General features: G+C 41.4%; 1 protein-coding gene across 1 annotated transcript; it reads left to right on the top strand.

Annotated features, from left to right (window-relative positions):
- Positions 1–862: 862 nt before the first annotated feature.
- On the top strand, positions 863–19,763 carry LOC130070668 (transmembrane protease serine 9-like). Its single transcript, XM_056235150.1, has 21 exons — positions 863–954; positions 1,072–1,172; positions 7,246–7,325; positions 7,430–7,511; positions 8,256–8,436; positions 8,560–8,690; positions 8,786–8,939; positions 12,057–12,209; positions 12,324–12,424; positions 12,517–12,596; positions 12,701–12,782; positions 13,527–13,707; positions 13,831–13,961; positions 14,057–14,216; positions 17,339–17,491; positions 17,606–17,706; positions 17,799–17,878; positions 17,983–18,064; positions 18,822–19,002; positions 19,126–19,256; positions 19,352–19,763. The coding sequence occupies exons 1-21, from the start codon at positions 909–911 to the stop codon at positions 19,511–19,513; spliced, it is 2,553 nt and encodes an 850-aa protein (XP_056091125.1). The 5' UTR covers positions 863–908; the 3' UTR covers positions 19,514–19,763.
- Positions 19,764–24,518: the final 4,755 nt, after the last annotated feature.

Here is a 24,518-nt window from a genome sequence, read left to right as displayed (position 1 = left end):
GTCAAACACAGTATTCGTATGGTGTTCCTAATAATCCTTTAGGTGAGTGTAAGTATAACCAGGGGACAGAGAGAAGATAGATGAGGTATATATAAAGGTGGTCAGTACAAAATGCCATGGCTATAAATGCAACTTGCCAACAATAATATATATATAAATAAATAAAACAAACCAATAAACAAGGAAATAAAAAGTGATAAATAGAAATAAACTAAAAACAAAACTAACCCAAAAATTTGCCATTACTGTGTTAAAGGTATGTAACAAACTTTATTTTTTATCAATAGAGAGTTTACTGTAATATAATTCTTTCCAAAAAGTTACACAACACTCTGTCTGGTAACTGTGATGTCAACTTATTCGACCGGTTGATTAACATTAAGAATTTTTAGTTTTACTTTCCCTCATCTCTAATAGTGTGACTTAATCACAATGTAACTTAATCACTCAACGTCACTGTCTTCCTTTTCGGCATCACTGGCTTAAATGACTTGACAGGTTGATTAAGTAATTTCCAACAGGTCAAAGACTTAATGGTAAACCCACTAATTAACCGTGAGGATTCAGAAATACATTTTTTACTCTTCACTTCATTTACAGAAACACTTTACATATAATAAATAGAACCTCACAACAGACAACAACAAAAAGTTGTTCCCATCAGATATATTTCATAACCTACAATGACAGAGGAAGTATGATGCTTTTCAAAGATATAGAAAGAAGTCACACCTTCAGAAGATGCACATTGTCTCCAGCGATAACAGATCTCAACATTCCTCAGCTGTGAGGTCATTTGAGCTGCTGGGATGGACCTCGATCACATCCCACATTTAATAGATGATATAAAAGCGAGAGAGAGAGAACCTACAGGTACAACAGTGAGACATCACAAACTCATCGACATCATGATCTTCGCCATCACATGCCTTGCCCTAGTGGCCTCTGCTCTGGGTAAGTGTCTTCTTTAGAAGTTTGCAAGAAAAGGTATGGCTGAACATATATATTTACAAAATGCAAAACCTACACACAGAGCTTCATGTGTCATGAACTTCTGTTCTTTATCTACAGGTTGTGGAGTGCCTTCGATTAAGCCACAGACGATTGGCAGCAAGATTGTGAATGGACAGAATGCCATCTCTGGTTCTTGGCCCTGGCAGGTCTCTCTCCAGGTAACTGTGTATTGACCGACTTTTATCCTGCATTTGCCTGATTTGGTCATAGAGTATATGTCATGTTCCCTTTCGAGGGAACTCGCGATGCGTCACTTGACGCTTTGGGAACGCCCCCAGCGTGAATGCGTCTGAGCATCAATGTCAACTAGTCCAATGGAAAGAATGAGCGTCACGGGCGGGTGACGTCATGACCAGGAAGGGATAAAGGCTCACCCGGTGAAACGCGGCATTAGCTTCTGTGTCTCAGCAAGCGATCTGTGTTACTCTGTCTCTGTCTATTTATTGTTGTCTGTTACGATATTATTGGGAAGAGTTATGGCGAAACAACTTTACAAACTCTGTGCTTCTCCCTGCTCGCGTTATTTAACGGGTGGGGACACACACGAGCTTTGTGTAGTTTGTTTGGGAGTGGAGCATGCGGTATCAGCCTCCGAGGGGGCTGATTGCAACATTGTGAGAAGCTTTCGCTTCGCATGCTCCACTCCCGCCTGTCACTTTTCGAGGAAAGTGGCCAGGCTCGCGATCCTCGGGGTGCAGGACACGCGTCTGCCGAGGCAGCGCGGAGTAGGGCTGTTTTCGACTAAGGATTTTCATAGTCGAATCTGATTCGTTAGATTTTGCCGTAGTCGACTGATAGTCGTTTTTTTTTTTTTAGATAGCAGCTAGACGTTCGGTTGAATAACTGTTCGTCTGTTATAGGACAACTCGCTCTACGTTTATTTAAAATGAACAGCAAGACAACTAGAAGTGAATGTGCTTTCCATTAAATATATCCTTAACAAAAAAAAAAAAAAACGTTGCAATGAACGTGCTTTGTTTTAAATAAATCACACACAGTAAACAAAACCTTAACAACAAAAACTTTGCAATGAACTTTGCAATTTAGACGCGCAAACTGCGAGCCGGTGCGGTGAGACATAGCCTACATGCTCGGGCAGATTCGGCTTGAAGTCGTTCATCCTCGGATGCGGCGCCGCGCGCTGTTACAAAAAAAGCTGTGCACACAGCCAAGCGAAATGGGGTCTTGCCGGTCTTGCACCCAACGCGTCATTTTTTGCCGTGCGCACCTTCGCGCTCGTGCGGACGCGTCGAGTATAAACAAGGCTTTACTCCGTGTCAGCGCGCGCTCTGATCGGTAAAGGGGCACAGACCTCTCCCGAATCATCTCCAGCACTCAGCCTCCGATCGCACCACTAACTCCGCCTCCGCTTCCCTCATAAGATGATATTAGTATTTAAACATTCTCTATGATAAAAAATGTTTGTAAAAAATATTTGAATAGCACGGTTTTGGCGGTTATAGAGTTCTAATGACGGTGTTCACCTATAACCATCGTCTCACGGTAATATAATACACCCCTATTGGTTACGTAACATAACACTTCCCTATTATTCGACTATGAGGTTCACAGTCGAATCAGACCTCTCCGAATCGAATCGTCGAATCCTCGACTATTAGAAGTCAGCCCTAGCGCGGAGAATGCATTCCTGTGGATCGCGAATAGGATCTCGTTACGGGGTTGGAGACGGGTCCGCGGATCTTATCTCCTCCCTTTCCACGAGTGATCCAGTGCTCTCTCTCCGGTCTCGGAAGCCCGCGCTGCGGTCTCTTCCGCCCGGGGAGAGAAATCAATGCTTCAGTGCTCTACCTCCGAGGAGGTAGATGTGCTGGGCATTGAAAGTGTACACAAAAAGTTTTTTTTTTTTTTTTTTTTTTTGTCTGAACGGCCCATAAAACTTGTACATCGGCGGCCCATTGCGTTTAGTTTTGTTTAATTGGCGGCTCTGGGATCTTTGTGCCGGTGTAATGCATTGGACAAAAAAGTCCACGTAGTTTTTTCTTTTTCTCACAGACCGGCGCATGATGAAACGCGTAAATCAGCAGCGCATTGGTTATTTTCTTGATTGACACTGGGCTGGTCCAATCACATCTTTAAACTCCTCCCCCTTTGAGCTCTGAGTGAGCGAGCAATGTCAGTGTGTATCTGTCAAAATAGTCAGAGCGATGGAGAAGAAACGCAAGGAATGTGCAGAGAAATAGCGTGAAAAAAGAAACTTCAAAGGCCCTTCAAGTGTCTGATGAGGATAGTGAGGAGGATAAGGAGAGAGATGAGTGAGTGCAGAGAACTGTGGTAAGCAGAACTAGGCTACTGTCACAACACTTGGTGTGTTCACACCGAACGCGAATAGAGCGTCAAATACGCGTCTATCGCGTTTAGTTAGACGCTTGAACATTCGCTCGAGTTCAAATTTTTCAACTTGCGCGGAAGACATTCGCGGCAAACGCGTCGTTCAATTCGCGTCATTCGCAACGCCCGGCGCGAATGATGCGTCTATTCGCGTCTTTGTATTGACTTTGTATGTAATCTACTCGCCCAAATAATTAAATTCGCGTTCGGTGTGAACACACCATGCTATGTAGGAACCCACTACCCAGTTACCCATTATTTACACATCTGCATATTTGACGATTACGAATTTTATTCGAATTGTAATGAGACAATAATGAGTAATGAGTTTGTAAACCATATTTTTCTTCAAAATAAAAGCTCGATGCCGTTTCCGTCAAAATAAAAGATCATGTGCTTCTCTGTATAGAAATTAGTACGAAACTAATTATGAAAGTTGCTTTTATTTTTCAGTGCATTTGTTTTACAACATATGGCTATTACTGCCATGGGATTAATATTATAACTATTATTATGCAGTAGTTTAATGTAGACAGACACTATATCACAACTAAAAGAGTTTTGAGTTTTTCTTTGTTCAATTTGCACACTGAATATGAGTTGGAGCTCTTTATTTTTAACTCTCAAAGTGCACCAGATTGATGAATTTAACATTAAAAAGCACAAAATTTTCTTACGGGGGAGCATGCCCCCGAACCCCCCTAGAGGGACAGAGGTGCACTCACCACAGATTTCACAAGAAACCTGTGCGAAAAAACGGTATTGCTATCCCAGCTTATAGCTTTCTTTAGAATTCATCACTGTGGAGTATAGTTCAACTTAGTAGTTATTTCATCGGTTAAACTCTTAATCACTACTATTCACTTATGGCATTAGTGGTTTTAATAGGAGTTGGTATACATATTCAAGGGCGTGCAAAGTTCGGTTGTGTTATATGGTGGGCCAGTCTGGGCCAAAAATGCCCGGGCCGATTTTTTGTCCCAGTCCAGCCCTGGTATAGACGCAGCTCTGGCCCCGCCAGGCTGCAGTGTATACGCATTCTGAATTGCATAGATGACTGGCTGATTCTAGCGGAATCAGAACAGTTAGCGGTTCGGCACCGAGGTGTCGTTCTCGCTCATATGCAGATGTTGGGGTTGAGGCTCAATGCCAAGAAGAGTGTTCTTTCTCCAGTACAGAGAACCACTTTCCTTGGTGTGGTATGGGATTCAGTGACGATGCGGGCCAATCTATTGCCCGTTCGTGTAGCTGCTATCCTGACAGCCACCATAGAGCTAAAGCTAGGCCAGTCACGCACTGTAAAACAGTTCGAGAGACTGTTGGGTCTTGTGGCAGTAGCGTCCAACGGGATACCTTTTGGCCTGCTGTACATGAGACCTTTGCAGTGGTGGCGCAGGACCAGAGGGTTCTCCCCGAGGGGAAACCCACTTCGTATGATCAAGATCACGCGGCCGTGCCTTCGTGCCTTGGTTATATGGAGGAAACACTGGTTCTTAACCCAGGGTTCGGTGTTGGGAGCTCTTTGCCATCGAGTTGCTATCTCGACAGATGCTTCCCTCACCGGCTGGGGAGCGGTATTGGAAGGCCGCTCAGCTCAGGGCTTGGGAGGAGTCATCATCTCGCTTGGCACATGAATTGCCTAGAGATGATGGTCGTCTTCAATGCGTTGAGACATCTCCTCCCAGACCTGAGGGGCCATCATGTGTTGTTCTGAAACAGTGACTGTTAGGCCTCAGGGCAGCAGCGTTCAATGTGATACCCTTTGACCTGCTGTACGTGAGACCTTTACAGTGGTGGCTCAGGACCAGAGGGTTCTCCCTGAGGGGAAACCCACTCCGTACGATCAAGATCACGCGGCAGTATCCCCGCGCCTTGGTTATATGGAGGAAACTCTGGTTCTTGACCCACAGACAACACGGTGGTGGCCTATTATTTTGGTCCCTCAGGAAATTACGCTGTCTGAGGGCAGTGTATATTCCAGGGGGGCCAGAATATTGGAGCAGACACCCTGTCGAGGCAGGGGCTGAGGCCAGGGGACTCCACCCCGAGGCGGTGGAGCAAATATGGGAGTTTTATGGCCAGGCAGAAGTGGATTTGTTCTCGTCTCAGCATACGACGCACTGTCCACTCTGGTTATCCCTCACTCAACCAGTCCCCACAGGGCTGGTTGCTATGGTGCAGACGTGGCTGAGGCTACGTCTGTACGCATTTCCCCCTGTTGCTCTGCTCCCAGGAGTTCTGGAGTGATTCCGCCAGGATGGAATAAGCCTATTTAGTAGCACCACCCTGGCCGAGCTGAATTTGGTTTGCGGACCTAATTTTTCTCCTCGACGGACCTCCCTTGGAGGTCCCGATCAGGAGAGACCTTCCGTCTCAGGCAGGGGATGCAATATTGCACCCCCGGCAGGGGATTTGGAAACTGTGGGTTTGGCCTCTGAGGGAGCCCAACTCATAGAGAGTGGTCTCTCAACCGAGGTTGTTGAGACCATTCTAAGCTCCAGAGCTCCCGCTACGAGGAAACTATATTCACTATTTCGAGAGTTTTTCACTTCTTGGTGTTACCAGCGTCAGTGGGATCCGGTTAACTGTTCAGTAAACACAGTATTCGAGTTTCTGCAAGAACGCTTTGTATCAGGTCTATGTCCTTCCACGCTTAAGGTATACGTGGCGGCCATTGCGGCTTTCCACGCCCTGGTGGGTAGTACATTTTTGGGTCGAGACCCCCTGATCACTCGTTTCCTTCGTGGCACTTTGAGGCTGAGGCCTGCAACTTGCACTAGGGTGCTGGCTTGGGACCTTGCAATAGTTCTAGAAGGCCTATCTGGGGCTCCCTTCGAGCCCTTAGATTTGGTCTCAGAGAAGTTCCTTTCTTTTAAGACTATTTTCTGCTAGCTATTTCGTCCCTATTAGAGTCAGACCTTCAGGCCCTTTCGGTCCCCACCTGCCTTGAGTGCACCGGGGATGGCCAAGGCATTCTTACCCGAAACATGGATATGTTCCAAAGGTGCCTACCATTATTCCGAGGCCTGTTGTGCTGCAGGTTTCTGTCCTCCTTTTACATCTGCGGACCAGGAAAGGCTGAACCTCTTGTGTCCAGTGCGAGCACTGGATACTTATGTTCATCGGACATCTTCTATGAGGAAGTCCAACCAGTTATTTATTTGCTTTGGATCACCTAAGAAGGGTCTTCCTGCTTCTAAACAGACGGTTAGCAAGTGGATAGTCGAGGCTATTTCACTTGCATACGAGTACTCTGACCATCCGTGTCCCTTGGTGGTCAGAGCTCACTCAACGAGGGGTATGGCGGCCTCTAAAGCCTTGTTATTTGGGGTTTCCCTCCAAGACGTTTGTGATGCGGCAGGCTAGTCCTCACCGCTCACATTCGTCAGGTTTTACAGTTTGGACCTGGATGCTGCCCCAGGTTCTCAGGTGCTTAGTGCTTAGTTCCAACAGACTGACACTCAGGTACTTGGAATTCTGGCGTTTTGGGTATTCTCGTTCCCAAAGCGTCAAGTGACTTATCGCGAGTTCCCTCGAAAGGGAACGTCTCAGGTTACTACTGTAACCATAGTTCCCTGAGAAAGGGAACGAGACGATGCGTCACCCTGCCATACTTCCTGCTTCCCTGTGATCGGCTTGCTTCGACTTTTTGAAGCTAATGCCGCGTTTCACCGGGTGAGCCTTTATCCCTTCCTGGTCATGACGTCACCCGCCCGTGACGCTCATTCTTTCCATTGGACTAGTTGACATTGATGCTCAGACGCATTCACGCTGGGGGCGTTCCCAAAGCGTCAAGTGACGCATCGTCTCGTTCCCTTTCTCAGGGAACTATGGTTACAGTAGTAACCTGAGACGTTTTCAATGCTTTTACCTCTGAAACAGCAACCCAGTGGATTCCACTTCTGCGGTGGATCCCTGATCAACCAGAACTGGGTTCTCACTGCTGCTCACTGTGGTGTCGCGTAAGAGTCTTTAATCTGACAAACGCCACATACAATAGTGCTTTATAGATGCTGTTTATCTTTCGTTTTTACAGTTAGTTTTGTCTTTACTGCTCTCTTTTTAGGGTCGGCTATCATCGTGTCATTCTTGGAGAACATGATCGTGGCTCCAATGTTGAACCCATCCAGGTCAAACTAGTTTCCAAGGTAAAGATGTTGAATAATTTCAGCGATGAATATCAAAATTAGAGATCAATACTATATACTATTTTTTAATTGTTGGTTAATTTCTGCTTTTTCACACAACTGAATTGAACTTAATCAACACTGAACTGACTTGAGCTGAATAATGACACTATTGTGTTTTTAGAGCTGCTTTACAGCAGAATGTGTATGTGTCTTATATTTGGTAAAGTTTTCATCCTTGATTCTGTTATTTTCCTGTTTAATAGTGATCAATATTGTATAAAGTGCTATATAAATAAAGGTGACTTCACTTGACAATAATAAAACAAGAGATCACTGGACTAGAAGAATATAGAAACTACAAATAATATGCATTATAAATGTTCATTATGAATCCATTATTATCATTTTAAATTACTTGAAAGTTTATCCAATAAAATAAGATTTTTTACCTGTTCATTTGAATTAAGTGGAAAAATAGGTAGTAGTCAAATTATTTCTAGATTCACTTTTGGTCAATGTCTGTCAGCTTTGAAGTCTAGTTTACTCCTAAAAATTACCCAAATAGATTTACAGATTTAAAATTGAGCATAGGAAGGAAAACATCTGTACCATTTTCTCAAATTAACATTCATGCTGAAGGTAAAAGGAAATGCATGAAAGGCTTAAGACGTTAAGACATGCTTACATGTATATCTTAGATTACCATCCATAAAGTCCACTATAGTAACCGCCCATCTTTTTCACTTGTTTCTGTCTGTGCAGGTCATCACACATCCGCTCTACAGCAGCTCGACCACCAACAATGACATTGCGTTGCTGAAACTTGCGTCTCCAGTTGTCTTCACTCCCCGTATCTCTCCTGTATGTCTGGCTCCATCAACCATCAACATCCTGCCTGGAACTCGCTGCTTCACCACTGGATGGGGCGCAACTGCCACCACATGTAAGTTAGACAAAGACCTGTTAGACAAAGACAAATTGCAAAATTTACTCTTGTATATTACTTGTTTTGTTTTGTTTTTTCCACATGACTCTGAACAGTCTGTCTGATGTTCTCTTTTTTCAGCGAGTCCTCTAATCCTGCAGCAAACAGGTCTGCCCATCACAAGTCCTGCTGTGTGCAGACAGATCTGGGGTCAGAGAAGAATCACTGATGCCATGATCTGTGCTGGAGCCTCTGGATCCTCATCTTGCATGGTACGTGAAGACAGATCAAGAAAAACACATTACCATATTAACGTTGCTGCTGTTTCGATCTCAAATGTGTGTTTGTGTCTGTGTGTTTCCCACAGGGTGATTCTGGTGGTCCTCTGGTGTGTGAGAGTTCAGGGGTCTGGACTCTGGTGGGGTCTGTGTCCTGGGGCACCAGCACTTGTGACACCCGTTACCCAGTAGTCTACGCCCGCATCTCCCAACAGCGCTCCTGGATCGACAAGACTATCGCTTCCAACTAGAGCCAGTCTGAGCATTTACCCTTCAAAGGAGGCAAAAGCAGAGTTTAATCATTAATCTGTATCACAATTGGTCCTTGTTGATGGTCTTTTTGTTTATGACTTTTGGCCTTGTGTCAGTCTGGGCTCTTGTGATCTGCCTGTTATGTTTAATGTTTTGTTTTTTGGTTCATGTTACATGTATCGGCTTAAAAAAAATAATGAAAACTTCTGGTAATGAAATAATGAAAATAAAATGAAATGAATACAATAAATTGAAATGAAGTGTACTCATTTATCTGAAGTTAAAACATAAATTACAATAATCCACATAAAGTACAGCAAACAAAATTAAATATAAAATATTTTCCTTAAAAATATAAGTACTTTAAAAATATATACAACTGTTCCACTTTCACAGTAACAAATGACTGACAAAAGTGTATTTAACAACAGTGCATGAAAAGCTACTAGATACTAACTTCCAAACAAGTCAGGATTATCAGATGTTCTCACCTGTACAGATAAACTATTTACCAAAGGTAATAAAATGCACATGATGTTCACTAACCACCAAACATACAGGCATAAAGATAGATAAAGACAGCCAGAAAAAATCCTTCTGATCACGTTGAAAATCTTCTTTGGTATTCCCTTTTGTAAACATGCCAAGATGACACAGATATGTTTAATCCTCTATCCATGGTGCTGAAACCTGTGTGATGTCTTCAATCAGAAGCAAAAGACACCCAGATACAAACTGGAGAGAAACTTGTTGAAACGCTTCCATTAGAATATGACAAACACTGTTCCATATACTGATTCAGACAATGACTAAAATTTAAGTCATAGCACAAGTATAATAATTCTTATTGTTTATAGATTTAGATGCACTTTTATGAGCACTATACTTTTATGACTGTTTGTTAGTCTAGTGGATGACTTAGTAATACTCTGTTGTTTTTCAGTTTCATAACATTATCTTATGTACACAACTTTAAAAAGATTTGAAATGATGGGGGTAGGGGGGGGGGTTGCATTTTACAGATAAGTGGCCATTGTCAATAGAACAAAATGCTTTTGAGGGGGAAAATCACATTTTGATTGTTTTGATTATTTTTGTTTACAAGCAAACTGTCCATTTTGATGTACAGAATGAGCAGGAGCCGGAACATTGTGACATTAAATAAAGATATAGTTTGCCGTCTCCACTGGTGACAGAAACTCAATGATTTTTCAGCAAGCTGCAGTGTTTTTAATTAAGTTCCTTCCTTGAGAAACTTCCTCATACCCACAAAACCATATCCTCCTTCTCAGGACATCTGGAGGACATCATTGTTGTCTTGCATTGTCGTCACAGAACATTTGTGAATATCTGAGATGTAACTGATGATTAAAACCGAAACTAAACCCACTTTTAGCTGTATTCGTATTTTAAAATGAATGATCTTAAAGAGACTGCACAATAATTAGGCTACTATTTTGTGCCATGTGGAATCCAATAATAGTTTTGTGAAGACTTCTAAACTGTTCCACTGTCATTGATGTCCCATGGCATGTCAGTTGAAATGCACATGTAGACAGACACAAACACACTGATCGCTGACTCGATCAAGTTAATAATATTTTAGCTTGAGAGCATACAATATTTAAATAAAACAAAAAAGAGGCATAAGGAATACAAAACCAACCATAAAGTGAACAAGATATCATGCACAACTAGACTGTATCTACAGTAATTATACGAAATATTAATATTTATTACAATCTTTTACTTAATGATCCAGTTTTTTTTAAAATAGCCTGGCACTTCTGGCAACTCAAGAACTTTAAAAAAGGAAGTTTACATTAATAACAAATCAGGAGCAGAATCATGTGTTTGGAATGAGATGAGCAGATTATCTTGCTGTTTTTTTTTTTTGCCCCGTTTTTTTCCTTCATGTGTTTGAAACAAGATGAGCCAGATAATCTTGCTTTTTTAAACCTCTGTTTTTTTTCTTTCTTTTTTTTCCTTCATGTGTTTGAAACAAGATGAACACGATTATCTTGCTGGTTTTCTTTCCTGTTTTTGGAAGTTTGATTGTCTTTCCTACTGTGTACACACTGTGTAAATACTTCAAAATGTACACATAATAATGTTGACAACATTACAATTCAAAATAAAGCCTAAATGGCTAGAATTTAAATCAGCTCGAATCAAAATGAGTCTCACAAATCTGAATTCTAATAAAACACTTCAATTGCATTTAACAATTAGCGTTAACTTTCATTACATCATCAGTCCACATACTGTGAGTCTCACTGACTATGTCAATATATGGCAATAATTTATTTATATATATATATATATATATATATATATATATATATATTCAATATATTTTTTTTTTATAAAAAATAAATAAATAAAACAAACCAATCAAAAGGAAATGAAAAGTAATACATACAAATAAACTAAAACAAAACTAACCCAAAAAATTGCCATTACTGTGTTAAAGGTACATGTAACAAACTTTATTTTTATCAATAGAGTTTACTGTAATATAATTCTTTCTAAAAAGTAAATGTAAGTGATGTTGCAGAAAAGCACGCAGTTGCACAACACTCTGTCCGGTAACTGTGATTGTCAACTTATTCAACCGGTTGATTAACATTAAGAATTTTTAGTTTTACTTTCCCTCAGCTCTAATAGTGTGACTTAATCACAATGTAACTTAATCACTCAACATCATTCTCTTCCTCTTCGCATCACTGCCTTAAATGACTTGACAGGTTGATTAAGGAGGCAGCTAGATAGATAGATAGGTAGACAGTCAGATATATAGATAGAAACAGACAGATAGACAGATCAACAGGTCAAAGACTTAATGGTAAAGCCACTAATTAACCGTGAGCATTAAGAAATACATTTTTTAGTCTTCACTTCATTTACAGAAACACTTTACATATAATAAATAACCTCACAACAGACAACAACAAAAAGTTGTTCACATCAGATATATTTCATAACCTACAATGACAGAGGAAGTATGATGCTTTTCAAAGATACAGAAAGAAGTCACACCTTCAGAAGATGCACATTGTCTCCAGCGATAACAGATCTCAACATTCCTCAGCTGTGAGGTCATTTGAGCTGCTGGGATGGACCTCGATCACATCCCACATTTAATAGATGATATAAAAGCGAGAGAGAGAGAACCTACAGGTACAACAGTGAGACATCACGAACTCATCGACATCATGATCTTCGCCATCACATGCCTTGCCCTAGTGGCCTCTGCTCTGGGTAAGTGTTTTTAGAAGTTTGCAAGAAAAGGTATGGGTGAACATATATATTTACAAAATGCAAAACCTACACACAGAGCTTCATGTGTCATGAACTTCTGTTCTTTATCTACAGGTTGTGGAGTGCCTTCGATTAAGCCACAGACGATTGGCAGCAAGATTGTGAACGGACAGAATGCCATCTCTGGTTCTTGGCCCTGGCAGGTCTCTCTCCAGGTAACTGTGTATTGACCGACTTTTATCCTGCATTTGCCTGATTTGGTCATCGAGTATATGTCATGTTTTCAATGCTTTTACCTCTGAAACAGCAACCCAGCGGATTCCACTTCTGCGGTGGATCCCTGATCAACCAGAACTGGGTTCTCACTGCTGCTCACTGTGGTGTCGCGTAAGAGTCTTTAATCTGACAAACGCCACATACAATAGTGCTTTATAGATGCTGTTTATCTTTCGTTTTTACAGTTAGTTTTGTCTTTACTGCTCTCTTTTTAGGGTCGGCTATCATCGTGTCATTTTTGGAGAACATGATCGTGGCTCCAATGTTGAACCCATCCAGGTCAAACTAGTTTCCAAGGTAAAGATGTTGAATAATTTCAGCGATGAATATCAAAATTAGAGATCAATACTATATACTATTTTTTAATTGTTGGTTAATTTCTGCTTTTTCACACAACTGAATTGAACTTAATCAACACTGAACTGACTTGAGCTGAATAATGACACTATTGTGTTTTTAGAGCTGCTTTACAGCAGAATGTGTATGTGTCTTATATTTGGTAAAGTTTTCATCCTTGATTCTGTTATTTTCCTGTTTAATAGTGATCAATATTGTATAAAGTGCTATATAAATAAAGGTGACTTCACTTGACAATAATAAAACAAGAGATCACTGGACTAGAAGAATATAGAAACTACAAATAATATGCATTATAAATGTTCATTATGAATCCATTATTATCATTTTAAATTACTTGAAAGTTTATCCAATAAAATAAGATTTTTTACCTGTTCATTTGAATTAAGTGGAAAAATAGGTAGTAGTCAAATTATTTCTAGATTCACTTTTGGTCAATGTCTGTCAGCTTTGAAGTCTAGTTTACTCCTAAAAATTACCCAAATAGATTTACAGATTTAAAATTGAGCATAGGAAGGAAAACATCTGTACCATTTTCTCAAATTAACATTCATGCTGAAGGTAAAAGGAAATGCATGAAAGGCTTAAGACGTTAAGACATGCTTACATGTATATCTTAGATTACCATCCATAAAGTCGACTATAGTAACCGCCCATCTTTTTCACTTGTTTCTGTCTGTGCAGGTCATCACACATCCGCTCTACAGCAGCTCGACCACCAACAATGATATTGCGTTGCTGAAACTTGCGTCTCCAGTTGTCTTCACTCCCCGTATCTCTCCTGTATGTCTGGCTCCATCAACCATCAACATCCTGCCTGGAACTCGCTGCTTCACCACTGGATGGGGCGCAACTGCCACCACATGTAAGTTAGACAAAGACCTGTTAGACAAAGACAAATTGCAAAATTTACTCTTGTATATTACTTGTTTTGTTTTGTTTTTTCCACATGACTCTGAACAGTCTGTCTGATGTTCTCTTTTTTCAGCGAGTCCTCTAATCCTGCAGCAAACAGGTCTGCCCATCACAAGTCCTGCTGTGTGCAGACAGATCTGGGGTCAGAGAAGAATCACTGATGCCATGATCTGTGCTGGAGCCTCTGGATCCTCATCTTGCATGGTACGTGAAGACAGATCAAGAAAAACACATTACCATATTAACGTTGCTGCTGTTTCGATCTCAAATGTGTGTTTGTGTCTGTGTGTTTCCCACAGGGTGATTCTGGTGGTCCTCTGGTGTGTGAGAGTTCAGGGGTCTGGACTCTGGTGGGGTCTGTGTCCTGGGGCACCAGCACTTGTGACACCCGTTACCCAGTAGTCTACGCCCGCATCTCCCAACAGCGCTCCTGGATCGACAAGACTATCGCTTCCAACTAGAGCCAGTCTGAGCATTTACCCTTCAAAGGAGGCAAAAGCAGAGTTTAATCATTAATCTGTATCACAGTTGGTCCTTGTTGATGGTCTTTTTGTTTATGACTTTTGGCCTTGTGTCAGTCTGGGCTCTTGTGATCTGCCTGTTATGTTTAATGTTTTGTTTTTTGGTTCATGTTACATGTATCGGCTTAAAAAAAATAATGAAAACTTCTGGTAATGAAATAATGAAAATAAAATGAAATGAATACAATAAATTGAAATGAAGTGTACTCATTTATCTGAAGTTAAAACATAAATTACAATAATCCACATAAAGTACAGCAAACAAAATTAAATATAAAATATTTTCCTTAAAAATATAAGTACTTTAAAAATATATACAACTGTTCCACTTTCACAGTAACAAATGACTGACAAAAGTGTATTTAACAACAGTGCATGAAAAGCTACTAGATACTAACTTCCAAACAAGTCAGGATTATCAGATGTTCTCACCTGTACAGATAAACTATTTACCAAAGGTAATAAAATGCACATGATGTTCACTAACCACCAAACATACAGGCATAAAGATAGATAAAGACAGCCAGAAAAAATCCTTCTGATCACGTTGAAAATCTTCTTTGGTATTCCCTTTTGTAAACATGCCAAGATGACACAGATATGTTTAATCCTCTATCCATGGTGCTGAAACCTGTGTGATGTCTTCAATCAGAAGCAAAAGACACCCAGATACAAACTGGAGAGAAACTTGTTGAAACGCTTCCATTAGAATATGACAAACACTGTTCCATATACTGATTCAGACAATGACTAAAATTTAAGTCACAAGTATAATAATTCTTATTGTTTATAGATTTAGATGCACTTTTATGAGCACTATACTTTTATGACTGTTTGTTAGTCTAGTGGATGACTTAGTAATACTCTGTTGTTTTTCAGTTTCATAACATTATCTTATGTACACAACTTTAAAAAGATTTGAAATGATGGGGGTAGGGGGGGGGTTGCATTTTACAGATAAGTGGCCATTGTCAATAGAACAAAATGCTTTTGAGGGGGAAAATCACATTTTGATTGTTTTGATTATTTTTGTTTACAAGCAAACTGTCCATTTTGATGTACAGAATGAGCAGGAGCCGGAACATTGTGACATTAAATAAAGATATAGTTTGCCGTCTCCACTGGTGACAGAAACTCAATGATTTTTCAGCAAGCTGCAGTGTTTTTAATTAAGTTCCTTCCTTGAGAAACTTCCTCATACCCACAAAACCATATCCTCCTTCTCAGGACATCTGGAGGACATCATTGTTGTCTTGCATTGTCGTCACAGAACATTTGTGAATATCTGAGATGTAACTGATGATTAAAACCGAAAACCCACTTTTAGCTGTATTCGTATTTTAAAATGAATGATCTTAAAGAGACTGCACAATAATTAGGCTACTATTTTGTGCCATGTGGAATCCAATAATAGTTTTGTGAAGACTTCTAAACTGTTCCACTGTCATTGATGTCCCATGGCATGTCAGTTGAAATGCACATGTAGACAGACACAAACACACTGATCGCTGACTCGATCAAGTTAATAATATTTTAGCTTGAGAGCATACAATATTTAAATAAAACAAAAAAGAGGCATAAGGAATACAAAACCAACCATAAAGTGAACAAGATATCATGCACAACTAGACTGTATCTACAGTAATTATACGAAATATTAATATTTATTACAATCTTTTACTTAATGATCCAGTTTTTTTTAAAATAGCCTGGCACTTCTGGCAACTCAAGAACTTTAAAAAAGGAAGTTTACATTAATAACAAATCAGGAGCAGAATCATGTGTTTGGAATGAGATGAGCAGATTATCTTGCTGTTTTTTTTTTTTGCCCCGTTTTTTTCCTTCATGTGTTTGAAACAAGATGAGCCAGATAATCTTGCTTTTTTTACCTCTGTTTTTTTTCTTTCTTTTTTTTCCTTCATGTGTTTGAAACAAGATGAACACGATTATCTTGCTGGTTTTCTTTCCTGTTTTTGGAAGTTTGATTGTCTTTCCTACTGTGTACACACTGTGTAAATACTTCAAAATGTACACATAATAATGTTGATAACATTACAATTCAAAATAAAGCCTAAATGGCTAGAATTTAAATCAGCTCGAATCAAAATGAGTCTCACAAATCTGAATTCTAATAAAACACTTCAATTGCATTTAACAATTAGCGTTAACTTTCATTACATCATCAGTCCACATACTGTGAGTCTCACTGACTATGTCAATATATGGCAATAATTTATTTATATATATATATATATATATATATATATATATATATATATATATATATATATATATATATTCAATATATTTTTTTTTTATAAAAAATAAATAAATAAAACAAACCAATCAAAAGGAAATGAAAAGTAATACATACAAATAAACTAAAACAAAACTAACCCAAAATATTGCCATTACTGTGTTAAAGGTACATGTAACAAACTTTATTTTTATCAATAGAGTTTACTGTAATATAATTCTTTCTAAAAAGTAAATGTAAGTGATGTTGCAGAAAAGCACACAGTTGCACAACACTCTGTCCGGTAACTGTGATTGTCAACTTATTCAACCGGTTGATTAACATTAAGAATTTTTAGTTTTACTTTCCCTCAGCTCTAATAGTGTGACTTAATCACAATGTAACTTAATCACTCAACATCATTCTCTTCCTCTTCGCATCACTGCCTTAAATGACTTGACAGGTTGATTAAGGAGGCAGCTAGATAGATAGATAGGTAGACAGTCAGATATATAGATAGAAACAGACAGATAGACAGATCAACAGGTCAAAGACTTAATGGTAAAGCCACTAATTAACCGTGAGCATTAAGAAATACATTTTTTAGTCTTCACTTCATTTACAGAAACACTTTACATATAATAAATAACCTCACAACAGACAACAACAAAAAGTTGTTCACATCAGATATATTTCATAACCTACAATGACAGAGGAAGTATGATGCTTTTCAAAGATACAGAAAGAAGTCACACCTTCAGAAGATGCACATTGTCTCCAGCGATAACAGATCTCAACATTCCTCAGCTGTGAGGTCATTTGAGCTGCTGGGATGGACCTCGATCACATCCCACATTTAATAGATGATATAAAAGCGAGAGAGAGAGAACCTACAGGTACAACAGTGAGACATCACGAACTCATCGACATCATGATCTTCGCCATCACATGCCTTGCCCTAGTGGCCTCTGCTCTGGGTAAGTGTTTTTAGAAGTTTGCAAGAAAAGGTATGGGTGAACATATATATTTACAAAATGCAAAACCTACACACAGAGCTTCATGTGTCATGAACTTCTGTTCTTTATCTACAGGTTGTGGAGTGCCTTCGATTAAGCCACAGACGATTGGCAGCAAGATTGTGAACGGACAGAATGCCATCTCTGGTTCTTGGCCCTGGCAGGTCTCTCTCCAGGTAACTGTGTATTGACCGACTTTTATCCTGCATTTGCCTGATTTGGTCATCGAGTATATGTCATGTTTTCAATGCTTTTACCTCTGAAACAGCAACCCAGCGGATTCCACTTCTGCGGTGGATCCCTGATCAACCAGAACTGGGTTCTCACTGCTGCTCACTGTGGTGTCGCGTAAGAGTCTTTAATCTGACAAACGCCACATACAATAGTGCTTTATAGATGCTGTTTATCTTTCGTTTTTACAGTTAGTTTTGTCTTTACTGCTCTCTTTTTAGGGTCGGCTATCATCGTGTCATTCTTGGAGAACATGATCGTGGCTCCAATGTTGAACCCATCCAGGTCAAACTAGTTTCCAAGGTAAAGCGATGAATATCAAAATTAGAGATCAACTCATACTATTTATTTCAGTGTTCAATAACGGAACGTTTTGTAATTGTTAGTTCATTTCTGCTTTTTCACACAACTGAATTGAACTGAATCAACGCTGAACTGACTTGAGCTGAATAATGACACTATTGTGTTTTTAGTGCTGCTTTACAGTAGAATGTGTATGTGTCTTATATTTGGTGAATTTTGCATCATTGATTCTGTTATTTTCCTGTGTATTACTGTGATCAATATTAAAGTGCTATATAAATAAAGGTGACTTCACTTGACAATAATAAAACAAGAGATTACTGGACTAGAACAACAAAGACATACCAAATTATATGCATTATAAATGTTATTATGAATCCATTATTATAATTTTTAAATTACTTGAAAGTTCATCCAAAAAATACGATTTTTTTTTTTTTTTACCTGTTAAATTGAATTAAGTGGGGAAATAGGTAGTAGTCAAATTATCTATAGATTAACTTTTGGTCAATGTCTGTCAGCTTTGAAGTCTAGTTTACTCCTAAAAATTACCCAAATAGATTTACAGATTTTAAATTGAGCATAGGAAAGAAAACATCTGTACCATATTCTCAAATGAACATTCATTCTGAATGTAAAAGGAAATGCATGACAGGCTTAAGACGTTAAGACATGCTTACATGTATATCTTAGATTACCATCCATAAAGTCCACTATAGTAACCGCCCATCTTTTTCGCTTGTTTCTGTCTGTGCAGGTCATCACACATCCGCTCTACAGCAGCTCGACCACCAACAATGATATTGCGTTGCTGAAACTTGCGTCTCCAGTTGTCTTCACTCCCCGTATCTCTCCTGTATGTCTGGCTCCATCAACCATCAACATCCTGCCTGGAACTCGCTGCTTCACCACTGGATGGGGCAAAACTGCCACCACAAGTAAGTTAGACAAAGACCTGTTAGACAAAGACAAATTGCAAAATTTACTCTTGTATATTACTTGTTTTGTTTTGTTTTTTCCACATGAATCTGAACAGTCTGTCTGATGTTCTCTTTTTTCAGCGAGTCCTCTAATCCTGCAGCAAACAGGTCTGCCCATCACAAGTCCTGCTGTGTGCAGACAGATCTGGGGTCAGAGCAGAATCACTGATGCCATGATCTGTGCTGGAGCCTCTGGATCCTCATCTTGCATGGTACGTGAAGACAGATCAAGAAAAACACATTACCATATTAACGTTGCTGCTGTTTCGATCTCAAATGTGTGTTTGTGTCTGTGTGTTTCCCACAGGGTGATTCTGGTGGTCCTCTGGTGTGTGAGAGTTCAGGGGTCTGGACTCTGGTAGGGTCTGTGTCCTGGGGCACCAGCACTTGTGACACCCGTTACCCAGTAGTCTACGCCCGCATCTCCCAACAGCGCTCCTGGATCGACAAGACTATCGCTTCCAACTAGAGCCAGTCTGAGCATTTACCCTTCAAAGGAGGCAAAAGCAGAGTTTAATCATTAATCTGTATCACAGTTGGTCCTTGTTGATGGTCTTTTTGTTTATGACTTTTGGCCTTGTGTCAGTCTGGGCTCCCGTGACCTGCCTGTTGAGTTCAATGTTTTGTTTTTGGTTCATGTTACATGTAACGGTTTTAAACAATAAATGAAAACTTATGGTAATGAAATAATGAAAATAAAATGAAACGAATGCAATAAATTGTAATGAAGTGCACTCATTTATCTGGACTTAAAATATAAATTACAACCAATAATCCACATAATGTACAGCAAACAAAATTAAATATAAAATATTTTCCTTAAAAATATAAGTACTTTACAAATATATACATTTAATTTGCAATTTAAAAAAAAAAAACTGTTCCACTTTCACAGTAACAAATGACTGACAAAAGTGTTGCAATATTTAACAACAGTGCATGAAAAGCTACTAGATACTAACTTCCAAACAAGTCAGGATTATCAGATGTTCTCACCTGTACAGATAAACTATTTACCAAAGGTAATACAATGCTCATGATGTTCTCTTATCACCAAACATACAGGCATAAAGATAGATAAAGACAGCCAGAAAAAATCCTTCTGATCACGTTGAAAATCTTCTTTGGTATTCCCTTTTGTAAACATGCCAAGATGACACAGATATGTTTAATCCTCTATCCATGGTGCTGAAACCTGTGTGATGTCTTCAATCAGAAGCAAAAGACACCCAGATACAAACTGGAGAGAAACTTGTTGAAACGCTTCCATTAGAATATGACAAACACTGGTCCATATACTGATTCAGACAATGACTAAAATTTAAGTCATAGCACAAGTATAAAAATTCTTATTGTTTATAGATTTAGATGCACTTTTATGAGCACTATACTGTTATGACTGTTTGTTAGTCTAGTGGATGACTTAGTAATACTCTGTTGTTTTTCAGTTTCATAACATTATCTTATGTACACAGCTTTAAAAAGATTTGAAATGATGGGGGGGGGGGGGGGGGGGAGTTGCATTTTACAGATAAGTGGCCATTGTCAATAGAACAAAATGCTTTTGAGGGGGAAAATCACATTTTGATTGTTTTGATTATTTTTGTTTACAAGCAAACTGTCCATTTTGATGTACAGAATGAGCAGGAGCCGGAACATTGTGACATTAAATAAAGATATAGTTTGCCGTCTCCACTGGTGACAGAAACTCAATGATTTTTCAGCAAGCTGCAGTGTTTTTAATTAAGTTCCTTCCTTGAGAAACTTCCTCATACCCACAAAACGTCTCAGGTTACTACTGTAACCATAGTTCCCTGAGTAAGGGAACGAGACGATGCGTCACTTGACGCTTTGGGAACGCCCCCAGCGTGCATGCGTCTGAGCATCAATGTCAACTAGTCCAATGGAAAGAATGAGCGTCACGGGCGGGTGACGTCATGACCAGGAAGGGATAAAGGCTCGCCCGGTGAAACGCGGAATTAGCTTCAAAAAGTCGAAGCAAGCCGATCACAGGGAAGCAGGAAGTATGGCAGGGTGACGCATCGTCTCGTTCCCTTACTCAGGGAACTATGGTTACAGTAGTAACCTGAGACGTTCCCTTTCGAGGGAACTCGCGATGCGTCACTTGACGCTTTGGGAACGAGAATACCCAAACCGCCAGAATTCCAAGTACCTGAGTGTCAGTCTGTTGGAACTAAGCACTAAGCACCTGAGAACCTGGGGCAGCATCCAGGTCCAAACTGTAAAACCTGACGAATGTGAGCGGTGAGGACCAGCCTGCCGCATCACAAACGTCTTGGAGGGAAACCCCAAATAACAAGGCTTTAGAGGCCGCCATACCCCTCGTTGAGTGAGCTCTGACCACCAAGGGACACGGATGGTCAGAGTACTCGTATGCAAGTGAAATAGCCTCGACTATCCACTTGCTAACCGTCTGTTTAGAAGCAGGAAGACCCTTCTTAGGTGATCCAAAGCAAATAAATAACTGGTCGGACTTCCTCATAGAAGATGTCCGATGAACATAAGTATCCAGTGCTCGCACTGGACACAAGAGGTTCAGCCTTTCCTGGTCCGCAGATGTAAAAGGAGGAGGACAGAAAGCCTGCAGCACGATAGGCCTCGGAATCAAGGTCGGCACCTTAGGGACGTATCCCTGTTTTGGATATAAGAATGCCTTGACCATCCCCGGTGCAAACTCAAGGCAAGTGGGGGAAACCGAAAGGGCCTGAAGGTCTCCAACTCTCTTAAGGGACGAAATAGCTAGCAGAAAGATAGTCTTAAGGGTAAGAAATTTCTCTGAAACCGAATCTAAGGGCTCGAATGGAGCCCTAGACAGGCCTTCTAGTACTATTGCCAAATCCCAAGCTGGCACCCTAGTGCGAGTTGCAGGCCTCAGCCTCAATGTGCCACGAAGGAAACGTGTAATCAGGGGGTCTCGACCCAACGATGTACCCCCAACCAGGGCGTGGTAAGCCGCAATGGCCGCCACGTAAACCTTAAGTGTGGAAGGACATAAACCTGACGTAAAGCGCTCCTGCAAGAACTCGAGTACTGTGTTCACAGAACAGTTAACCGGATCCCACTGATGTCAGTGACACCATACAGAAAAAACTTTCCATTTCAGCGCATATAGTTTCCTAGTAGCTGGAGCTCTGGAGCTTAGGATGGTCTCAGCAGCCTCAGCTGAGAGACCACTCTCTATGAGTTGGGCCCCCTCAGAGGCCAAACCCACAGGTTCCAAATCTCTGGTCGAGGGTGAAATATTGTGCCCCCGGCCTGAGACAGAAGGTCTCTCCTGATCGGGATCTCCAAGGGAGGACCGTCTAAGAGATGGATCAGGTCCGCAAACCAGATCCGACTCGGCCAGCGTGGTGCTACAAGCAGTAGGCTTATTCCGTACTGGCGGACTCGTTCCAGAACTCCTGGGAGCAGAGCAACAGGGGGAAATGCGTACAGACGTAGCCTCGGCCACGTCTGCACCATAGCATCCAGCCCCAGGGGGGCTGGGTGAGTAAGGGAGAACCAAAGTGGACAGTGCGTCGTGTGCTGAGACGCAAACAGATCCACCTCTGCTTGGCCGTAAAACTCCCAAATTTTCTCCACCGCCTCGGGGTGGAGTCTCCAGTCCCCTGGCCTCAGCTCCTGCCTCGACAGGATGTCTGCCCCCACATTCTGGTCCCCAGGAATATACACTGCCCTCAGGGAGAGTACCTTCCCCAGAGACCACAGGAGGATCTGGTGCGCCAGTTTGCAGAGCGGACGCGACCGCAGACCCCCCTGACGGTTCAGATAAGAGACCACTGATGTGTTGTCTGTTCGTACAAGCACATGATGGCCCCTCAGGTCTGGGAGAAACTGTCTCAACGCATTGAAGACAGCCATCATCTCCAGGCAATTGATGTGCCACGAAAGATGATGACTTTTCCACAGACCCTGAACCGAGCGGCCTTCCATTACCGCTCCCCAGCCGGTGAGGGAAGCATCTGTCGAGATCGTGACACGATGGCAAAGAGCTCCCAATACCGGACCCTGGGTTAAGAACCAATGTTTCCTCCATATAATTAAGGCACGAAGGCACCGCCGCGTGACCTTGATCATACGAAGTGGGTTTCCCCTCGGGGAGAACCCTCTGGTCCTTAGCCACCACTGTAGAGGTCTCATGTACAGCAGGCCAAAAGGAATCACGTTGGACGCTGCCGCCAAGAGACCCAACAGTCTCTCGAACTTTTTCACAGTGCGTGACTGGCCTAGCTTTAGCTCTTTGGTGGCTGTCAGGATAGCAGCTACACGAACGGGCGATAGAGTGGCCCGCATCGTCACTGAATCCCATACCACACCAAGGAAAGTGGTTCTCTGTACTGGAGAAAGAACACTCTTCTTGGCGTTGAGCCTCAACCCCAACATCTGCATATGGGCGAGAACGACACCTCGGTGCCGAACCGCCAACTGCTCTGATTCCGCCAGAATCAGCCAGTCGTCGATGTAGTTCAGAATACGTATGCCCTGAAGCCTGAGAGGGGCTAGAGCTGCATCCACGCATTTCGTGAACGTGCGGGGTGATAAAGCTAGACCGAAAGGAAGAACCCGATATTGGTATTCTTTGCCCCCGAAAGAAAACCTTAGGAACTTCCTGTGCTGAGGGAGGATGGAGATATGGAAGTAGGCGTCCTTCAGATCTATCGTGACAAACCAGTCCTCGGATCTGATTTGAGTCACGATCTGTTTGAGTGTCAGCATCTTGAACTTGAGTTTCTGTACTGAACGATTCAACAGACGAAGATCTAAAATGGGACGCAACCCCCCATCCTTTTTTGGAACAATGAAATAACGGCTGTAAAAACCCGACTCTCTGTCGGGTGAGTACACCTGTTCTATAGCTTCCTTTGCTAACAGGGCCTTTACCTCTTGCTCCATTACCAGAGCCTGCTCGGGATGCACCACTGTGGGCAGCACCCCGTTGTAACGAGGAGGACGAGAACCAAACTGGATTCTGTATCCTTTCTCTACAATCTGCAGGACCCAATGAGAAATATTCGGCAGAAGCTTCCACGCTGCCAGAAAATTTACTAAGGGAACCAGCCTCTCGAGGCTGGTCTCTGGTGTTATCGAGACAGCCAATTCCGGAGCCTGAAACATAATGGCAGGAACTACCTGAACTGGCCGCTCTAAGGCCCCCCTCAGAGGGCGCGAAACCGATGCTGTGCCGCAGCATAGCATCAGCGACTCGCTGGAGACCGCTGCGCCCTGAAGCACCAAGGGTGGCAGGGTTGGCAGAACGGTCTCGTGAGGACCCCGAAATGGAACGGGCACCGTATAATGAGGTGTACACCGCTCCACTTCGGTCGGGGCTGTCCTCACAGGCCTGATGCATGAACATCAGGACCTTTTTTTTTTTAACCGAAGTCTTCTTCGCCTGAAGAACGGTCCTCAGATCCGGCTTCGACTTAGAAGACTTCGGTTGAGAGGGTTGCGTC

This window comes from Rhinichthys klamathensis, unplaced genomic scaffold (assembly GCF_029890125.1).
Source record: "Rhinichthys klamathensis goyatoka isolate OS25496 unplaced genomic scaffold, OSU_Roscu_1.1 h1tg000413l_1, whole genome shotgun sequence".
In the NCBI taxonomy this organism is placed as follows: Eukaryota; Metazoa; Chordata; class Actinopteri; order Cypriniformes; family Leuciscidae; genus Rhinichthys; species Rhinichthys klamathensis.
The sequence above is the reverse complement of the archived record's forward strand: the minus strand, read 5'-3'. Positions and strand labels throughout refer to the sequence as shown.

Excerpts from the sequence above, each read along its gene's own strand:
- LOC130070668 (XM_056235150.1), top strand. The coding sequence starts at position 909 with ATGATCTTCGCCATCACATGCCTTGCCCTAGTGGCCTCTGCTCTGG. Across the intron at positions 7,512-8,255 it reads AGGTCAAACTAGTTTCCAAG|GTCATCACACATCCGCTCTA; the intron begins GTAAAGATGTTG and ends CTGTCTGTGCAG. Across the intron at positions 18,065-18,821 it reads AGGTCAAACTAGTTTCCAAG|GTCATCACACATCCGCTCTA; the intron begins GTAAAGCGATGA and ends CTGTCTGTGCAG.